The sequence below is a fragment of the Rhinolophus sinicus genome, chromosome 15 (genome assembly GCF_057876585.1).
Source record: "Rhinolophus sinicus isolate RSI-liver-muscle chromosome 15, RSI-T2T, whole genome shotgun sequence".
Lineage (NCBI taxonomy): Eukaryota > Metazoa > Chordata > Mammalia > Chiroptera > Rhinolophidae > Rhinolophus > Rhinolophus sinicus.
The window spans coordinates 4,251,894-4,273,116 of NC_142515.1; the positions used below are offsets into that span (position 1 = coordinate 4,251,894).

A 21,223-nucleotide genomic window follows, 5' to 3' on the forward strand; every position below is an offset into this window, starting at 1 on the left:
CATATTGCAAAACGGGGAGGTTGCAGTATTCCAAGGCAGCAAGTAAGGCTTAAGTCCTGGCTCCTAGGCAAGGTGCCAGATGCAAACTCTGCCCTTGGCTTCTGGCTTCTCCAGCTTAGTGAAGGTGGCCCATCTACAAGAGGAGTGAATTCTCAACAAGCCCCACCTCCTGTTTTCATAGCATGGTGTGCAGTTGCTGGCAGTGAGCAAAAAGAGTGGCTGGCCAGTCGTGATCTAACAGTAGATTCAGAGTGACCGAACATTGCAGAATGTTTTCCAAGGCCTGGTTTGGTCTTGGGTTTACATCTCCATTTTCATCCCATTTCAATCATTTAGACTTGAGTAGGTACATATTCCAGAACTACACACTAAGGTGGGTCCCTAAGGCATCTGTCTGTGGATCAGGAGACCACATTCCCACGGAAAAATTAAGAGGCTAAACAGGGACCTGACAGTGACTTGGACATAGTGACTCAAACCAGACAGCAAAATAGAAAGGGATGGACATCGCCAGTGGGGAATAAAATTCACCAAATGTCATACAGCGAAATGAATGCATATGCTCGTGTGCGTGCTTACTGGGGTATGTGCAAGAATAAAAGCCTGCAAAGGCTGAATGCCTGTGAACCCCCTGAAAGGAGAACCGTGCTATACGCTGTGTATAGGCTGCTTCCATGATTAGAACAAGTGCAGGGGTTTGTTTCAAACAGGACCCCCGAGTTCTGTGAGGTGGTTCTGAGATGAGAAAGACAAGTCTAGGTGGGAATTCTGGCTCTGAGGGCTTGGGCAAGGGTGGGCAGCTCTCTGGGCCTCATTTCTTTGTTAGTTGGAGATAATCGCCCATCGTGCAGATGGAGGAGGAGGGACAGGCGGGATGACCTAACGTGTTTCGCCCAGTGCCAGGGGCAGCTGGATGGATGTCTGCTGGTGGTGTGAGTGCTGGACTTCCCAGTCAGCAGTGTTGGGGTCTGGGGAACACAGGGCGGCCCCCTGTCTGAGTCCAGCGTGGTGACGCATCTCCCCCACTGCTAGCACACAGGCCGCCATCCAGTGCCATCCCCGAAAGTCCTGGGCTGCCCTGTCCAGTGCAGTGGCCTCTAGCCACATGTGGCTGTTGAAATGTAAATTCAAACTAATTATAACCGAAAATTCAGTGTCTCAGTCCCACTGGCAACATTTCCAGTGTTCAGGAGCCTCGGGGTGGCTACTGCAGAGGACACAACATTTCCATCATCACAAAAAGCTCTTCACCCGAGTCCCCAAAACAAGGCAGAGCAAGCCTAAGGCTGACTTGACTTCAGATCAGTCGCTAGTTCAGTTGTCTGCACAGGACGAGCTCACGGTAGAAAGGCACGTCCCTATCCTGCTGACCCCACATCTGTTCCTAAGAACTGTCATTTCCTCCTCCCTCTCTGAGCCCTCAGGACACAGATAACAATGAAGCAAGTGGCTTCAAACTCCAAGGCCACTTGAAGGTGACCCCTCTTACTCAATGCCCAGGGTCATTAACTTGGCCAAAATGCCAATGTCCACCACTCTTTTCTAAGTCAGAATACAGGAGCAGACAGCAGCCTGAGGGGTGGGCAGGTAAGAAGCAAGAGCCTTCTTCATGCCTTTCCCAGGTGTCTGGGTCCAGCAGTCACGAGGAGTGGGAGACAGGTGTGGGTGGGTGGGCACTGCTTCCACAACTGACTCTAGGCGGAGGAAGGGGTAGCATTTGCTGATTTTCTTGATATAAATACTGCAACTGAGGCCAACTTCAACCAGCTCCCAAGACCCTGAATATAGACCATTCTGCCCCCGAGAACCGGACCCGCAGTTGTGTTCCAGGACCGTCACCATAGAAGGAGGAACGTGCAGGATGTATTTATGTATTCAATCGGAGCTAAGAAATAAGTGTTTTCATTGCATGTCGTGGTAGAAAACAGGACAGTTCCCTTTATGTAGATTGTTATACGGTCCTTATGTAACACAATGAAGAATTTCATGACCAAGTTCAAATATCAATGGAGTTTCCCTTGGGAAATATTCTGAAGTTTATACTAAGAGTAGAGAATGCTCAGAAGTGAGGTAGAAGCAATTTCTCTCCCCACCGTCTACCCCCAATTAGCTCAGAGGGGCCCACTTTGTACAGAATTTTGCCTGGGTTAAGACCAGACCTAGGGAGGGCAGGCATCGCCCACGCATCGCGCAGCCCATGACTTTTAACCCAAGTGACAAATCCTGCCCCAATGCCTGTCGCACCGCCGGCGTTAGCCAGGCCTGCTGGGGCCATGGCATTGCTGTTGTGCTCAGTTAGGACGACAGGGTGACGGAAGGCAAGGCTCTCAGAACTTGGCTAGTGGCCGTGGGCCAAATTATGTTTCTTGAAGCATTTTCAATGTATAACTCTTTAATAGGACTTCTTTTCACTACTGAGTTCGTCTGGCAAGCTCTGTGTAGCGCTTCTTACTCTGTGCATGGGAATTTCTGTGTCACCAACCACAGCCACTTTTAGTAGTTTCCAAATTATTTTGTGTGAGAGACACTCAGGAATTCATTTGCTTATGTAGATTTCCCAAGGCCTCAGCAGAGCAAGTTTCCAGCTCAGGCAAGTTCCTTAATCTCAGTGAGCTTCAGTCTCCTCTTCTGTCAGGTGGGGATGGTAGAAGCTTCCAGGTGCCGTCCGCACAGCTCCTGGCAGTTACCAGTGCACGGCGGACATTGCATAAAGGCATATCCTACGAGGGATTCACTAAAATCCCTCCCTTGATGCAGTGCAGGCATGAATGCCGCTGGTTACCCTGCTTAGTTCACAGCTCTCGGCATTATTCTTGTCTCTCCTCGGGAAGTTCAGGGTCACACAGGCTACCAAAATAAGGCACTAACGCAGTCACTGAAGGCTGCGAACCAGGCGAACGGGGCACTGAGTTTAAACACCCAAGTCTTGTAATGGCTGCAATTCCTGAGCGGTGACGGGTTGCTGGGCGGGAGCAGGCCTGCTGCGCTCACGGTACACGGGCACCAGCAACTGTGACGTGGCACCTCGGAGGGGGACGGCTGTGTACTTCTCAGACTGTATCCCATGCATGAGTGGGGGGAGGGGTGCATTGGGTGGTGACAGCCTGACGGTACCCTGCTTTTCGGAGAAAACCTGGAGAAACTATGAGAAGCTAGAGTCGAGCTATCAAATACGAAGGCAGGATCTAGTGCGGCCCAGGGTGAGGCCGGTTCTTTCATTGCCGGTCTCTCCCAGCATCTGCTGGGCGCTACCTGCAGGTTCAGGTGTGGGGCGGAGGGAGGAGCAGCGGAACCCAGGCCACACCAAACAGGCACTTAAATGTGACAAACAGGCAGAGATAAAATCATGAAAAGGGGGGGGTGGGGGCGGGAGGGGTTGTGGCTGTACTGACTCAGAGCTAACGTGAGCCTGTCACTTAAAAGAAAATCCTAAATAACCAGCCAACCCAAGAAGCCCAGTGGCTGGCAGGAAGTGCCCCCCAGTCTTCTGTGGGTCCCTGCTACCTGCTCACCAGGTCCTGTTCACACCGCACTGATGAGGGTGTTTCTCTCTGGCTGATGCCGTTTTCCCGCACGCAAGCACAGAGCGACAGAAAAGCAAACAAAGCCACGCAAATCCCCTGAGATCAGGACATTTGAGGGCCGTACTCACGGTGGATCTGACAAGGAGACAGGAATCTATCTGAGGAACGGCAATGCGTGAACCAAAACCCAGTGCAGACCGTGTATTAACAGTTGCTCCGCTTAGGTTTCCTTCTACTCACGAAAAATAGGGGAGCAGGGAGGGATACGTACAGACACACACATTTAGCGGTAAGGAAACGGGCTCGCGGGGCGGATGCTGGCTGGAAGCAAGACGTCGGGGTCCCCTATGCAGACATCGGCGCATTTCATCTGCAAAGGGCAGATGGCAAACACTTCAGGCCTTGAGGGCCACGCAGTCTATAAAAATGATGCAGCGCTGTCACCATGTCATGACAGCACTCATAGACAACACACGTACTAATGACATGGCTGTGTTCCCACGAAACTTCATTTCCAAAAACAGGTGATGGCCAGGTGTGGGCCACGGACGAGACACTACCGACTCCTGTACCATGGTCTTGTAAATACAGGGACCCCCTCGACACAACTGAAACCCAAGTCAGAACAGGGGTGCAGGACCAGCCCAGCTGTGTGACTGCTGGCCAGACAGGTGTCTCGTGCATGCACACGTTCAGAACGCGTCTACCCAGAGTCCCCTAAGTGGTGGGCACTGTGCCAGGCAAGGAGCGGGTAGAAGTCAGATGAACTCAGGCCCACCTTTGAAGAGTTCACAGGCCACCATTGCAGGCTACGCTGAACTGTTCATCAGCTCGTGCAGCCTGCGCGACTCTGCCTGGGACGTGAGTGCGCCACGTGTGTGCGCGCCTGTGTGTGCGCGCCTGTGTGTGCGCGCCTGTGTGTGTGTGTGCCTGTGTGTGCGTGCCTGTGTGTGCGCGCCTGTGTGTGCGCGCCTGTGTGTGCGCGCCTGTGTGTGCGCGCCTGTGTGTGTGTGCCTGTGTGTGTGGGCGTGTGTAACAGAGAGATAAGCACGCACCTGCCATTGAAATGTATAATACAGACATGACAGCAGTTTTCTAAATCATAAAAAAGGTCTCAACCTCCCACCAGCAATAATAAGAGGTCAGCACAGCACAAAGTTGTGTCACGTGACTTGCCTTCACCCACTTACTGATGCTAGATGGACAGAAGTTAAATCCTTGCTTTGCCGCATGTCCTTATCGTGACAAATCACTCAGCATCAGGTACTCTTCAGAAGGACCTGTCAGGGGATAAGAAACCACTCCGAATTTTCTCTAATTATCCATGCACAAATAGAATAAATGCTGTATCACAATTACGGAGGAAGCATCAGGAGACAATTCAATTTGTTTAAGTCATACAGCAGAAAGAACCAACGTGGAAAACTGTGCAGCACTGCGGCAGCCTGGGCATAACCAGGAATCACCAAGGTCTCGGCACGCGATTCTAACTGGGAACTCCCCAGGTCCGCCCTCCGAGAGCCAAGGGGAAAGCTGGGCATTTAGGCGATCCCACCTCAGTATGGCTGGGCTCACTATGGAAGGACGACCGGGTCACTCTTGCCAAGCCTGCCCACTTAACTGAGGGCCATGCCCTCCGCCTGGTCAGCTGGAAGGGCCAAAGTGCGAGGGGGGAGGGCGGGCACCATTGGTCTCTCACTGGCCTCTGTGGCTGTGCAAAGGGTCCTCATGGACCTTCTCTGGGAGGCGGCGTGCTGCCTCCCAGGCGTCTGGCACTGTGCATCACAGGAAAGCAGGAAACAGCTCTAGGCAGCGAGATCAGACGCACCGAGGTCCTTAACCAGCCCAATGCACTACTGTGCGGACCTCCTCCCTATCTGAAGGGAAGGAAAATGGCAGCACTTCACTTTCTCCTGTTCTGGATTCATCAGTCCCTCTGCACATTTGTTGTAACCCCCAAACGTTTGAAAACATTCCAGCCAGCCCACTGAGGTCTGCCTCCCGGGCACTTGGCTCTTCCATTTTCCGGGATTGAGATGGAGGAGGGGAGCCGGTGGAATGACCTGGGCTCAGCTCAGCCAGTCCTGAGCTGGCAGCTGGCCCTGCCCCTCACTCCCTAGTGATGCCTGGGTAGGATTATCCATGTCTCCGAACTTCAGCTTCTCATTCTGTAAAAGCTAAGGACACCTGCTTCCCAACTGTCTCTTGGGGAGTGAATGGGATGCAGGAGACAGCCCTCTCAGTCACGATGATGTTTGCACTCAGTAAAAGTTACTTCCTTCCAACTCGCTTTGTTACTGAGCAGCAACCTTCCGAGGGCTACTGTGCAGGTTGGTTAAGGACAGGAGCAGGCTTCCATCACTTCAGAGATTGTTTCTTGCTTTATTATGCAGGCTGGTTTACTTCCAAGGATAGGAGGGGTTGAGGATTACAGAATGGAGAGGCCGGGCTTTGTACTCGTTTTCAGAGAAACGTACAGGGAAAGTTGATTCAGTGTCATGGCCAAGGCTGTTGATGTGGGGCCAGGAAGCTGGGGTTCGACCCAGCTCACGCTGGCCTAGCCTCTCTGAGCTGTATGTGCCCGTGTTAAAGAGAACGGTCCAAATGAGCGGAGGGACCTCAAGGCTCCTTTCTGCTCTAAAGACAGATTTTCAGAGATGTCCCAGGACAGGGTCATTTCAGTCACTGCCTTAAAACGCTCCCAAAAGGTTACAGGGGAGAAATGACACAGCCCTCTTGACAGGTGTCCGTCATAAATGCGTACGTGATCCCACTGTTAGGTTCTATTTTCTCCTCTGGAAACGTCATCCGTTCCACTACCTAACAGGCTGGCGCTGGCCGCTGTCCTTTTGTTTTCTTCTTTCTCTGTTGTCACTAATAACCTTTATGTATTTGTGGTAATATGTTCAATTTCTAAAGTCCAACTGTAAGTTGTTGTATTTTGTGACTGAAACGGAAGCACACCTCATATTCTCTCTAGCATCTTCCTTATTCCGTGCACACAGCCGTGGGGAGCCTGCTCGATAGCTTATATTTACATAACTTCGTAAATGCGATTTTTAAGTTCTTGAAAAATAATAGCCTTTCCATCTTTAATATGAAAAATGAAGCAAATATATTTCTAAGAGTGTAAAACACATTCCGAATTCTTGCTTTGGGCTTCATGTAGGTATCACACATCCTTGAAAATGTAATTTAAATACTCTTCCTGTGCAGAATGCCAAAATAGATTCCAAATACCTCCCCAGCCTTTTCAGTTGGTAGGTGAATAAGGCCTCAGCACTGAGCCACTAGGCTGTTCAGACACCCATTTGCAGATCAAATGAGCAACTCAAAGCATGACATGAACGTTTATGGAATTTATGGATTTGTGTCCCCGAATTGGAATTTTTTTTTAAAGGATGAAATGCAAGTTCTAGTTCTCAACTATTTTCTTAGATCCCATGCAGTTTCTGCCAAGCTCTGCAGAAATGTCTGTGTTACCGCTCTTACTGGATCTGTGGGCGAGTTCCAGTGAAATGAGTCTGGGCTGAGCACCTACAGAACTCACCTATTTTGAGCATCTCCAATATGCTGGCCATTCGGCATTGTCTTAATTAATGCTCAGAATAACAGTGGGAGGTAGGAATGATCTCCTGGAGGAAACTAAAGCTTGGTCATGCTAGTAACATTCCCCGAGGTCAGAAGGCTGCTGGGAAATGCTAAAGACAGAACCCACGTCCTGTCCTGTCAGGCACGCACAGCTATTCTCTTCCTTCTCTGAAAATGGGAACCCTGGTCTGTCTGCACAGAACTAAAAAGCAGGCACTTTTGTTGCTACTGCAAATCTGGGTCCTTCCTTCTACTGGAAGGGGCTATGAGGCTCCTGCACCCCAGACCTGGTAAGGTCCATGCGAATTTATGTTCCGGAGAGAGCAACCTCCCAGTAGAGAGAGCAGAGACCACCATGCGAAGGGATTCCAGAAATAAAGCGTTTTTTTCAAGGATGCGTAACCAGTCAGAGAAATCCCATCTGTGAGGTAATTTCAGAAAAATCGAGGTCATTGATCTTCAAGTACAGGGAGCTGAGTGCCAAGCAGACAATCTCTCCACGAGGGACCTTCCTGGGGCAAGGAGAGCAGGGCCCTCCCGCGCCCTGTGCACCGTGAGCAGCCCATGCAGGGACCACCCCCGCCCATCTGGCTCTAACTGCCTCCAACTGTACGTGCAAGTCCACATGAACACCAAGTAGAAGGACAGGTTTCCACGTGACATAAAATAAGCACATCTGAATTTGAAAGACTGAGTTCCTAGGTAAAGATAATCAAAAATGGGCGTATTTTGACTAAAAATGGAGTAACAATTTCTCTATGGATGTGTCACTGGTTACAGCAATTTGCTACCTCCCCAGATAAAAGTCTCCTCATTGAATTTTAGAAATGATGACACCCCAATTTAAAGATGTTACTGTCAGCTCCAAGAGCTCTGAAGGCTTAAAAGTCAGGCTTTTGAAACAAAGCACGAAAGCTTCACAAAGAGTAAGTTCTGATTTAAATTTGTTAACTAAACTGCTGTAAAAAAGCACATCCAAAGAAACGATAAATCCCAGAGAAAAGCCTGTGTGGCTATTTACCACCAGACCCCTGGCTAAGGCACATTAATACTTCCAAATTAAAAGCTCTGTGAGTTAGCCCGCCCATGACAGACAGTACTAGAGCTGGAGAAAAATGGCAAACCAGAAGGAGGATTTGTTTTCACGCAGTGTACTCACATTCCTATTTTCATTCTAGTTTGGTAGCCACCAAAATTTATTATAATTAATTTCCAATAAATTATATAGCTTCAGCTTTTATCTCTCCTCCAGGAAAAAAACAGGTCAATCAAATCAGCCTGGACTGAGCCCTAAAAAGTTGATTTCCTTATTAATAATAGTTAATCCCGGGGCCTCTGGGGTGAGCGACTTGTTTGTCATATTGCCATCATTTTGCAACTTAAGAATCTCTTTGACTTCAGGAACGTATGAAAGAAAATGTAAGTCTTGCCTGTGTGTAATACAACCAGGCAGGACACACACAAAATAATAATTACTATACTCCCCGATTTTTATATATTACGATTTTCATATATTACGATTGTACAACCCTGAAGATAAAGTCCGGCCCTAATAATAGGGGCCATCTCTGTGTCGGTCTCGGCCCAAATCTGCATGTATCTCTGACAGTAATAATGATGCATGTGCAGTAATAATGATAGATTCCGTTTTCTTCATCATGCACCGCTCTTATAATGGGATGCATGCAGGGGGAGGGGCAGGGCCTTAGGGAGCAGCAGAGACAACCAGAAGCAGTGCTAGGGGTGCGGCAGAGGGCTCGGGGCAAGAGCAGGGGAGGCCAGCTGAGCCTCCTGCTCTCAGGGGCTCCGGGCCACAGGCTTGGACGCTCCAGGAAGGGCCATGCCCTGTACTAACCACCCCTATTGTCTGCCTTTAATTCTCTGTAATGAAAACACGCATTAAAAGCTTCCCTCACAGCCAGAGTCTCCCCAGAAGCATAGTATCACCACATTTGGAGAGCTGCTAGGCCAATAAAAGTTAATTTGTCAACAGTGCCTAAAGAAAGCCACCAAGTTCATTATTAATAGGGTGTTTCGCAGTAAAACTCCTTCACCAGGATTGCTTCCGGGCTAAAGACAGGAGGAGGGGGCTGTTTCAGGTGCAGACTAGGCCACTTATTTTAATAACTCGGTGTGGGAGGCAGAGGATAACTGACCTTTCCCACTTGTTCAGGGGAATTTAAGATGGGATCACGGTAATGCTTTTAGCCAGATGTTCTCGGCTAGCTGATCCAGCCGGGAACATCACAAAACTGACCGTCCCATTTTCCTTTTCAGAAGAGAAGCTCAGGGGATGGTAGCAGTTAACCCAACAGGACGCTCATACAGATTCTTCATTCATCCACCTATTCATCCATCCATCCATCCATCCTTCCATCCTTCCATCCATCCTTCCTCCCTTCCTTCCTTCAGTGCTCATTCATCATTCCAAAAATATTTCCTGAGCACCCGCTACACATCAGGCCCCAATGTGGGCACTGAACGTTCACCAGGGAAGAGACAAAAATCTCTGCTCTCAGGGTGCTGACATTCTAGCGGGGCTCACAGACTAAACGCACAATAATAACTAACATCCATGGCATGTTCCATGGTGTTAAGTGTTGTGACGGGAAGCAGCGAGAGAAGCAGGGCACTACCTTTCTGTGCATCATGAACGAAACTGGATTTGTGACACACGCACGCCACAAGTGCTACTCTGCAGAAAGCCTGGAACTGGGAATGCTGGCATTGGGAAGATGGATGGAGATGGATACATGGCCACCAAGACACACGCAGTCATACGAGAGAAAGATACCTAATCACTGCATCAGGAACCACTGCGGAAGGGCCTGTAAGAGAGCCACAGACAGGGTGCTGGGTGTTTGCCAGAGAACGTGCCGAGCTGCCAATGAGGGGACAGTGCAAGGATGCTGGTTTGGACGCGCACTGAACGAGTCTCACGGAGAGCGTGCTATTTTTCCGGGTCACACAATTCCACTCCCTTAACGTATAAGCAGTTCCTTCCTCTTGGAAACATGTGTCCTCTAGACTGCAAGTGTCTTGAGGGCAAGGTCTGTGTTTTCATTCATCCAACCACTGCCGCCCAGCAAGGAGCTGTGCACAGAGCTGGTGCAGAGAAGCACTGGAGGAGCCGTGCACACGCCAGCACGGTGAAAGCCAGGTAGTGATTCTGGGTAACGCAGAGCAAAGTCCTTTAGGCCACTGAGTGTCCTATGAGAACACTCAGCAGAAATGACCAGGATTACGGAAAACTGTCCTGACGTGTTTATAAGATCACACGGGGTTTGCAGGTCAAACTCGTTATTCAAGGGTCAACATCTCGCTTTCCTGGCTCTGAGAGAATGGCGCATGTATGATTTTGAGAACTTTACCTCCTGGTGGAAAAAATTAAGTAAGGGTAAGATAAACGGGAAGCATGACCCACCTTAACCTATGAATGGCTGTGTTCTAAAACATCACTCCTAAGTAATTGGTTTGGGCCTCAGACACTTTCCAGGAAGCCAGAATTATACATGGTGTTGGGGTTCCTGCTAGCCCTCAATTTTTTTCCAGCTGCACTGAGACTCAGAGACACTATAAAACCTAACAGTCATGTCCATAGAGGGATATTCCTTCGAACACGGGCCTCCAAAAGTAGGTTTCCCTAAATGGAGCCCCGTAGGACAAGTATTTTACACAAGGGACGTTTGGAGCATGTGCTTTCCAAGTCAGGGGGATCCCGAGTGTATGCGGAAATGAAGAAGGGTTTGATGTATTTCAATTTCAATGAGAGCCCTTTCCTCCAAAAAAGAAGTCCTAGACGAATGGAAGACGCCAGTAGTTAATGATGAGATTGGCCTGACTGCATGACCTAACATCTCCAGGTGAAAGAGAAAGAGGAGAGAGAAACCAGGGCCATGTAATAAACGACTGTTGATTGTAATTCTCGAAACAGAAATAATTCAGGGATTATAATATAGCAACTCGAATGCAGATACTTCTCTATTATATTCAGAGTGCTGAACAGAAAACATGAAGCGAGGCTTTTTCAAGTTTTATGTCAAGTAAGAGCTGCTAAATTCCACTGGAACAGAGGTCACACCAACACTCAGATCTACTGAGACAGCATCACCTTTCCAGTGATTTTTATTTTCCATTTGCTCTTTCATTCGTCGTCCCATGCATCCATAAACCTTAACTGCCACCTGTGCTGTGACTGGCACATCAGACGTTGGCTGTGCCGACAAAGGAAACTATGCAGCACGCGCTGATAATACCCAATGACAGGAGTTCTGGGCGAGGCAAGTTACTGACCACAAGGCTTCTCAACAGCAGGAAACAGCACTATTCCCATAGACAACCGAGAAGGCTTCAAAATGATCAACCCTCTTAGATATCCCTAAAGCAGGGCAAAACGGGTGCCACAGAGACTTGGGGGTCACTGTTACTTTATGTCCTCAAAACCCAACCTCAGTTAAAACTGCTCTGCTCTGTCTCCTTGGGGATCCCAGGCCACTAGTGGGCGCAGAATTGCTCAGCCTAACATAGCAAACCAGCCACTGGCTAAAAGACGCTCCTACCAGCGGCTGGGAAGCTGGTCATACTCTGGCCAGTGAAGGCCAGCACCACCCTTATTGAGCAATCGGTGATCTTGGAGTTTCTTAGGGAAATCGGCCTCATACTCACTTAACAAACTTCACTTGGATGTTCCCCAAATCCTGCCATTTAACAGCTCAAGTGCACAAAATAGATAAACAGTTGTGTCTGCATGGATATATGGGCAAAGTCAAAATTCACTTTAGCTACTGGACAGCTGATACATGAAATAACTACACTTCGAGGGCAAAAGCTGGTCAATTCCTAGTGAGAAGGCAGACTTAGGAACAAGCCAAATCCACAGCTGCGGGGAGCCTGACCACAGAGGAGGGGGTCCCTGAAAACAGCTGACTTAGACTGTTTCTGAAACTTAATTTCTCCCAACAATAGGCGCGGTGTCGCTTTAGGCCTCTAATTAGTGTCACTTTGAGACTGTAAGGAAAAAGCCCTATAAGATGCTGACCTAAGTGATAGCTCAGGGATCGAATGGGGTACAAACCTGGGCTAAACTGCTGAAGAAAAACACGGTTTCTGGCACCCGGTGAGGACGCCGAAAGAACCAGAGATCAAAATTGAGAGAATAAATTAAACAAGTACATAAGATTATGACTGAGAGCACAGCGCATGCTGTTTTTTTTTTTTCATCAACCGCCGTCTGTAGCTGTGGGCATAACACATACCTCTGAGTTAATTCAAAGCGACAATCCCCACACCCTGTGTAACCAGTGTTTCGAGGACCATAATGAAAGGAGATGCCGTGGTTTCAGCATCATCCCAGGTGTCATTAGCTTATGTGCTAGAAACTCTGAGCTTGCCGAAAATTACGTGCCATGGAAAAGGCCAGCCACTGAGCAACGGGACCCCAGGCCCTTGCGACCAGGCAGAACTTCCCACGGCCCATGGCGGGCTGCGTGTTCCACTGATGTGGATCGAGAGGACAGTACTTCTGTGACCTCTAAAACCAATCCCCCCGGGAATGCGAGGAGGGGACTTTCAGTTGGGAATTCAATGACTTACGGAGAAAACAGTGTCCTGGGCCTGCGGCAGCAGGAACAGCTCATAAAGTCAATCCAGGAACCCGATACTAGTAATTACTACTAAATACCATAGAATTAATTTCCACCTGCCAACCATTCTTGTCTGAGATGCTGATAACTTTGTCGGACTCTGCTCCTGATAACACGCACACTAAGTCATACGTATACATATTTTTTTCCATTCCTGACCTTTTCAAACACTTTATTTATTTTATTTTTTGGCCTCAGAGTCATTGTTCACCATGCCTCTCAGGCCCCTTCTTCGAGGTCTCAGATACACTGAGCGAGCAGCTTGGATACGTATGGCCGGGAAAAGAGCTTTGTGCGACCTTTCTATGGCATTTCTCAGCACTTTCCTACCACCTAGGGCCTTGCTAGCTTAGATCTCCCTGTGACGCCTTCATGAAAAGGCCGACGCTGTCTGCCACTCCTGTCCCCGGCTTTGCAGTCCCTCCATTGCAGGACACAGCCGAGGTCTCGCTCAGGCTGAAGCTGGCAGTGTCCTCCTTCTGTTATTGCCCCTATGGCTTTGTAGTAATACCTGCTACGCCAGCTCTGCCGTGTGCCTTCCTTTCCTTGTTGCGGTTTTGGTGGTGGTGTTTTTTTTAAGCTCTGCTCCTGACTGCTGCTTTCACTGTCAGTCTGCAGGAGGAATAACTGAAAACTTGCCTCCTCAACATCGTCCCAGTGTTGTGTTGGTTTTCTATATACATACACAAACATGAAGTTTTATATTCAGGAACTTTTGACAGTGACAGCTGAAGAATTGGAGCAGATTACTGCAGAAGCCTGAGGGAGCTAGAGGCACTGGTGGCCTGCCTGCGAAGTCAGACTTGAGAATCCCAGGCCACTAAAGAAAGGAGGCCCAATGCTTCCTTCCAATGGGGGAGCCCTGGTCACAGTCCCACAATGTCTTCCATAAACGTCACTCACCTTGTTTTCTTTGAAGTAGAGCAAGGTCTTGTGAAGCAATCTGGTTAACTGCAAAGCAGACGTGGACATGACACTACAGTTGGACTCGCCAAAACTGCAGTCAAATTAGCTCGTCCAAGACCTTCTGCTTTAACAAATCAGGACTAACGGCTCCTCCTCCAGGTGCTTTCACAAAGCCCATGCTCTTTCCATCTCTATTCACTTCATAACATGTCTAATCTCCTGGGAGACTAATGAGTGTCCAAAAGGCATCGAGTGAGGAAAGGTTCAGAGTCTCAGAATCGGTCCTTGGGTTGGAGCTGTGATCCGAGGGAAGGGGAACAAGGTCAGGAAACGAAAAAGAGGAAGCACTGAAAAGGCAGCATCTTAGAATCCCGGCACTGTCCTTGGTGCTGAAGAAAAAGTGGAAAGGTAGTTTTTCAAATTATAGACATTGTTGAAGCCAGAAAATACTGGCAAACGGCAACTAACCGCAACAGGACTATGAATAGTGAGTGCTACAAAGATCCATGCATTAAAAATCCATATTTACAATGAGCATGCTTATTACTGGGGTTCAAGGGGGTTCCTAACGGGAAAAAAGTGAGGACCAGAGCTTTTCACAATTTATACTTTTCATTTGCTTTTTGCACTTGGCTGGAATTTTTTTATTAGATGTGTCTGCTACTGATGTTCAGCATGAAACACAAAGACTGTAATATTTGGCCAAATTAATATTAACCAAGCACCCAGGGTTTACAAGGCATTCTGACAGGCAGAGGATTATAAACCTCTATAAGGTAATAAAAGTTCCTCAAAACAAAAGGGAAAAGGGATTTAGCCGTGTAGCAAGTAACTTGCAAGACAAAAAAATTTATGTTTTGATAAAGATGTTCTTCCACTGCAGTTTTCACATCAATAACCCAAGCTCTGTCTTCTCCAAACTTGTAATCACTGAGATCGCTAGCCCCACTGTCACTGGAGAAATATCTGCTCCCGAGTTCAAGGTTTTTGCTCAGCTTCGTGAAAATGGTAATCTAGAAAGATAATCATTCCAAGTACTGGTTTTATGACTTGTTTTCAAAGGAGAAGGAAAAACACTGGGAAATTCCGTAACAGCACTGCATGTTCCCTATGGTGCAGAAAGAACTTATCTGTTGCATCTGTATTTGGCGAACACATCCATTCAGATGCTGCAACACAATTATTAACGTGACCATAAAATTATCAGCGAAGCCAAACCCTACAGCTTGGAAGTTCCAAAGACAATTAGATGGTTTATCAAAGCAATAAGCACAACGTATTACAAAGTTTCAGCCCTCTTTTTAAAACACCCTCATGCCCAATAAAATTTCAGCAAGAATACCTTGATTGACGTTAGCTGCTAAAGCAGCCTTTGACCTAACCACATGACATAAGGACAGCACTTTAAAATTTAACCACAGATGAATTTCTCATTGTCCTCCATTTCTATAAACTGTCTCTATGGACTCTAAACACGTGAATCCTTTAAACAAAAGAAAGGTCCTAAACAAAACCTGAGAAACAGACTGAAAGGTTTACTCCAAGAGAAGTTCATGGCAATGAGATCCTAGAAATACTTCTCAGACCTGGTAGAAATATGACCGACCAACATTTTTTCTTTTAAATTAGCTAACGAAACAGTGACCACAGATACATCTCCATATAAAGTTGACATAAAGACTCATTTGCTTCTTACCAACAAACATCAGGCAAACCCTGCTACCATGTTTCCCCAAAAATAAGACCTAGGCAGACCATCAGCTCTAATGCGTCTTTTGGAGCAAAAATTAATATAAGACCCGGTCTTATTTTACTACAATATTTTAAAGATAGGGAATAGTGTAATGTAATATAATATAATATAATATAATATAAATACCAGGTCTTATATTAATTTTTGCTCCAAAAGATGCATTTGAGCTGATGGTCCGGCTAGGTCTTATTTTCAGGGAAACGGTATATCTCAGGACTGAGTAAGGTAGGCTGGGTTGTAAATAAGTGAGAAGAAAGAAACTGGGTGAAAGTGGTACTACAGCAGGAAGGGGTTGAGAGTAAATTCAAGAGGAAGTGTTTTCCGTGTCATTCTGTCAACCACCTGTAAGAAAAAGTCTACAGTGGTTTCCCTTTAACTTTAAATCATGGCCAAAGAGCTACGTATTGTACCTGCTCTCCACTCCACCCACTCCCATTTGCTCCATCTATTCTAGCCACACCGGCCTTTTTTTCTGTCCTGCAGACATGGCAACGCCAACCCCACTGCAGGAAGCTTACAAGTGATGGTCCTTCTGCTTGCAACACTCATCCAAACAACTAACTTCATTTTTTATTATCATCCAGGTTGTATTTCAAGTGATGTGCCCTCAGTGTGCTAGCCAGAGGCCTCTCCTTACAACACCTTCCTAACACACAGTAGTATCAAAAATGATCCGTCCGTCCGTCCATCCATGCATCCGTCCATCCATCCATCCATCCATCCATGTGTTTACATGAAGCTTGTCTGCCTCTCCCACTCTACAGTAAGATTTGTGAGGGCAAGGACTCTGTTTTGTTCAAAAATGTCGCCTCAGTAGCCAGAATAATGCCTGACCCCAAGAAGGCACTTAATAACTGTTTGCTTACCGACTGTAATGGGGGGAAAAAGTGTGCTTTTTACAAGGTGATAAGAATAGAGTCATTTCAGAAAGGGCTTTAAAAGAGCAATGTCTAACTGAAGAACCCCAAGGTCCTAGAAGAGGATCCTCTTGTGCCTTTCAGGTGCCTGAAGCCTTTGTCTGTCATTGCTGGATTCACTGACTGGCCCAGGCTGGCAATTACATGTAGTGCAAAACACCAGTCCCAAGGTCCAAGCAGGGCGTGGCACAGCATCAGAAGCCTGGGGTCTAAGCATAATGACATCCCAGACCCGATGTGTTCCTGTGCCCTCCTCTGTAAGATGAGGATGGCATAATTCAATGAGGACTCAAGGCTCCAGTGTAAGTGAGACACTTGGGAACCCACGATACTGGGAGGAAATGAGTCAGTCAATGCATCCAGAAGGAAGGGGTGTTGGTGCTGATGAGCTTAATAGAGATTTGTCCCAAGATCTGGGGCAGGAAAGTTCTCTGTGCCCCCAGATAAGGGTGAAGAAATGCACACACACACACACCCCCACGATTTTGCCCATTGGTTTTTAAAAGCCTAAGCTTTGCAGTGCGACTAGCACATAGACAACTAATACATTCCCTCCCCCGCCCACGACTGGTGGTGACTGTACTGGTGCAATACGGCAGTGGCACAATCCCTGTGTGCAACCCAACCCGACAGTTTGACAACACATTCCGCATACGTAGGACATGTCATCACTAGGACATGGGCTCAAGTGTTGTACGAAATGACCTTGGTCGGAGAAGAGCTTAGGACCAAGCTGGACGGAGCAAGGCGTTTGAGAGGTTCAGGAGGAAAGCACACTTGGGGCTTGTCCTGAAGAGGGAGGGCTGGGAAGGAAAGTCTTTGCATCTGGTTAAGAAAAAGTGGAAGGGTGTAACACACAGGCTCCCCATTGTTCCTCTCCTGATAAGGCCAAGGGGAGAGAGAGGAAGAGGCCAAGTGTGGGTCCCAAAGGTGCCCCATACGGGAAGTAATGGTGGACCAAGGTCAACACAAATGCAACCACACTCGTATGATTCCAATTCTGGCCCAACTAGAACGGGTCACAGGCAGTGCCAGGGAAAACTTTGGGGCACAATGTGCTCACTGGATAAAATGCACAGAACTCAAAGGTCGAGCCCCAGTTTACCAAAGCTCACTGAGACAACATGGCACGGAGTGGAAAATCCTTTGTCAAATGTTTATGTAACACAAAATATAATGAGGAAAACAAAAGTTATTTTCAATTCAAAACCCATGATGCATACAAGAGAAGTTTGCATAGTGAAGGTGACAAAACACTGAAGATCTTTGTTGACAGAAAACCTTTTGTTCACACTATTAATATGTTGAGTGACTCCACAAATGTAAATGTGCCCCCTAAGAGTGTATAAACCAAGTCAGATGGAAGCTTTTCTTCTGCCACAAATTTAACAGATTCTGGTTATCACGTTTGTCCCTGGGTACAAAGTAATATTCATAACAAAATACAACTGCATGTTAAAAAATATCAGAGAGGAAAGGGTAGCCAGAGTGATTAGAAGAACCTGTGTGGAAGCACCCCAATACGAGTTTGTTGGGGTGACTGTGCTGAGAGATATTCAAGTCCTGGTCAAGAAAACCCTGATCATCAAACTTTTAAGTTTATAGCAACTTCCACAATATACTCCAAAAAAGACTCCATGATTCTGGCAAGAGGAGACTTAGCCCCGCCCCCCCCAGCCCCCCATCTCTCAGAACCCCCTGCCCCAAAGCCCTGGCCTCCCAGGGCTGCAGATCTCATCAGGGAACACAGCCAGAGAAAGCAAATCAGGAGGCATGACAGTGGCAGCATAATACTCTACCACAAGGGTCAACAGATTTTTTCCTGTGAAGATCCAGAGTAAATATTCTGGAATTTGCAGACCAAGAGGCAAAACCAAGGATATCATGTAGTTATTTGTACTAAAATTTTCACAATTTTTTTAAATCAAAATTTAAAACTTTACATAGGGACACTGAAATTTGAATTTCATTACTTTTCATGTGTTCCAACTATAATTATCCTATTTTTTCAACCACTTAAAAATGTAAAATCCAGCCTTAGCTGACTGGACAAACCAGGCCCAGGGTGGGATTTGGCCTGAGGGCCGTAGTTTGCAGACCCCCTACTCTAGGAAGACAAGAGGTTGTTGGGCAAAAACAAGCTGTCAAGTCAGTATATCTGGGGTTGATTTTCCCTCAAAGTTTCTTTAAAACACCATAAATATAAAGTTGCACTGAAACATCCCAAATTCCCTCTGCTTATAACGAAATCAGATTATTTACTTCATCCAGTAGCTTATGTTCACATTCTAAATTTAATTTCAATATCATCTTAGCTTGCGGTAGCTGTTGCACTGGTTGTGTAAATGCAGAGTCAGGAGCAAAATGGGAAACACACATTAATCAATTTCCATTACTATGACGAGCACTGGCGTTGGGAAAGCAACTGATGTGAGGTGTCTGCTCTAGGAAAGCCAGCGACCCCCAGCCACCACTTGTAATCCTCTCCTGTTCTTATCTTGTAGGCTGTCATATCGGACGGGGCAAGACACAGCTAATTGTGACACATGCAGGAACAGTGCATGTATTATCTATAGGTACGTTAACGTTCTCCTCTTCCCACTTTTTCATGATGAGTGACAAATGATGTTTACCCACCAATGCAGAATCGCCGGGGGCCCTGCTGGGAGGACTATATCAGATAGAAAGTAGAGGGCGTTACTTGGCCACAATTCGAATCTCCTTCTACATACCTGACCCCAGGCGTACGATCACGGGAGAGGGAGAGCATGAACTCATTTATCTGGCGAGTGGATCTTAGTGGTTTCAAAAATTGGTGTGAGTTTGATGGCGCGCTCCCTCGGAATTGATAGCCCTGAGTGCTACTGTACAGTGTGTTCCAGAAAAGCTGTGAAATACAAGCCCCTTGGATGGTATAGGTCAAAGGCAAGGAAACCCGTGTGGATGTGCTGGGAATACCATGGAAGAACCCAGGCTGCTATCTGGGGTGTCACAAGGACTGTGTGTCCCCTGGGGCGTATTCCCCTGCCTAGAGCCCCTACGGCTGGTCTTCATGGGTTTTCTTCTGAAGTTAGTTTAGATTCCTGACATCAACAGTAACACAGCAAAACTTTCACCAGGCAAAACCATGTTAGTCTCTTGGCACTAATTTAGGATTTGAAAACATGGTCAGAACCTTCAGAGGTCACTGTCTTTTTTTGTTTTTTTTTTCTGGAAATATAATTTTCCCACACAAAATAGGAAAGCAATAAGGGATGTTATAATTTAGTTCATTTTTAAAAGGTAAGCCGGAAGAACAATTTTCGTTAATTTGCCAAATTATCAAAAACAATTCTAACAGCGTAGTTATATACCTAAAAATGTGTAAAGAAATCCCCACCACCCCTAAATACACCTTCTAAAAAGGTCTTCAAAGTTACCATCTTCTCAGTAAGAAGGTTGACACAGGAAGAGGGTACAAATGTCTTCAATAGAGCAAAAAGCTTCAATCTACACAATCTTGGACCGATCATACATCTCTAACCAAGAAAGAAATCCAAGACAGGGCCCTGGGTTCTTTAAAAGCACAGTTGGGTTACCTGGTGACCTTGTCTGGAAGCAGGTAGAAAAAACCACAGGGCAGATGTGAGCACCAGAAGACACACTCGCACATTCCTTACTGCAGAAGGTCTCAACAGAGGCTGATTCTGCCTCCTAGAAGACATCTGGCAAGGTCTGGAGGGAGGCATCTCAGCTGTCACAACTGGGGAGGTGCCACTGGCATCTAGTGGGTGGGGGCCCGGGACGCTGCGAACACCCTATAATGCACAGGACGGCCCCCACAACAGAGGCACGTGGTCCAAAATGGCCATAGCGCCAAGGCTGGGAAAGCCTGCCTCGCTGGACCCATCTCCAGGTGAAGGTCTAGTAAGAGTCCAGGCAAAATGCGAAGGGCTCCAGGCAGCCCCTGGCCCAGGGCACCAGGCCCTCGGATGGTTCTGTTAACAAAGAGGCGGGGACAAGCCAGCACCCAGCCAGGGTTGTGTGTCAAGACCTCCCACCAACTGCACATTATTTCCTCAGATAGAGCAACTTACCAGAGAACTCTGGTTAGTGAGACTTTTTTCACTACATTCATATCGCGGAAGCGGATTCTGAATCCCCAGTGAAGGGCTGTAACTCTGACAGAAAACCCACTTCCCAACAGCAGGCCACTAGGAAAAGAAAGGAAGAGTGTAGAGCACCGGCCGTACGCCCTCCCGGTTCAGCTTTCGGAGTTCTGGGAGCTGAAGCTCATCCAGCCTTCGAACGCAACAAAGCAGAAGTGAGCAGAGGTTTCCGGAAAAGGGTTCAGAGCGACCTTGATGCGCATAAACCCATTTAACATTTTGTGGGTGATGGAGAAAACAGTTCATGAGGACACTCTCCAATGTGACTGAAGTAATTTAAATAAATTTGGCTCTAGATCCAGAAGTCACTCACATTAAAAGTGATACTGAGTGATTTAACAAGCCTGAGGAAGGCAGGGACTTGTCTTTTTCAGGAATTACCTTGAGTGGTTACTATTCAGAACTGGCTCAACCCGCCTTCTGCATGAATCCCATACACCAGCCATTGGCCGGCTTTTCAAAAGAACTGTGAGTGTCCAGCAGCACAGGAATTTGCCAAAAGTTGGCAGAGATTCACCAGGTGGAGGGGTTGAGCCATGGTGATGGTGGAGATTGACATGGCGCCTTATGTCAGGCACTGAGCAGAGACAAGGCCCTGTACGGCCTTGCCGACCCTACCGTCAGCCGTCCAAAGGAGCCAGGTGTCCTCGCAGAGGTGGTGCTAGACCAAAAGTGGAATTTTGCAGCTCTCTTACAGAAAAGTATTTTAAGAGCTCTCCCGTCAGAGTGATAGTAACAACAG

At 47.3% G+C, this 21,223-nt stretch overlaps 2 protein-coding genes across 5 annotated transcripts in view; one reads left to right on the forward strand and one right to left on the reverse strand.

Moving 5' to 3' along the window:
- The window catches only part of DOCK1 (dedicator of cytokinesis 1), a 446,228-nt gene that overhangs the window by 237,985 nt on the left and 187,020 nt on the right, over nucleotides 1-21,223 (reverse strand). The window lies entirely within an intron of this gene.
- The window catches only part of INSYN2A (inhibitory synaptic factor 2A), a 55,186-nt gene that overhangs the window by 20,194 nt on the left and 13,769 nt on the right, over nucleotides 1-21,223 (forward strand). Inside the window, exon 3 of one of the 3 annotated variants that reach the window (XM_019728240.3) lies at nucleotides 18,838-18,909. The exons of 1 other annotated variant lie outside the window; for it this stretch is intronic. In XM_019728240.3, coding sequence (XP_019583799.3) covers nucleotides 18,838-18,909 — 72 coding nt within the window. Of the gene's footprint in view, nucleotides 1-9,392; nucleotides 9,787-18,837; nucleotides 18,910-21,223 lie in introns of those variants that run through there. One more of the 3 variants, XM_074338813.2, reaches the window with a different exon arrangement.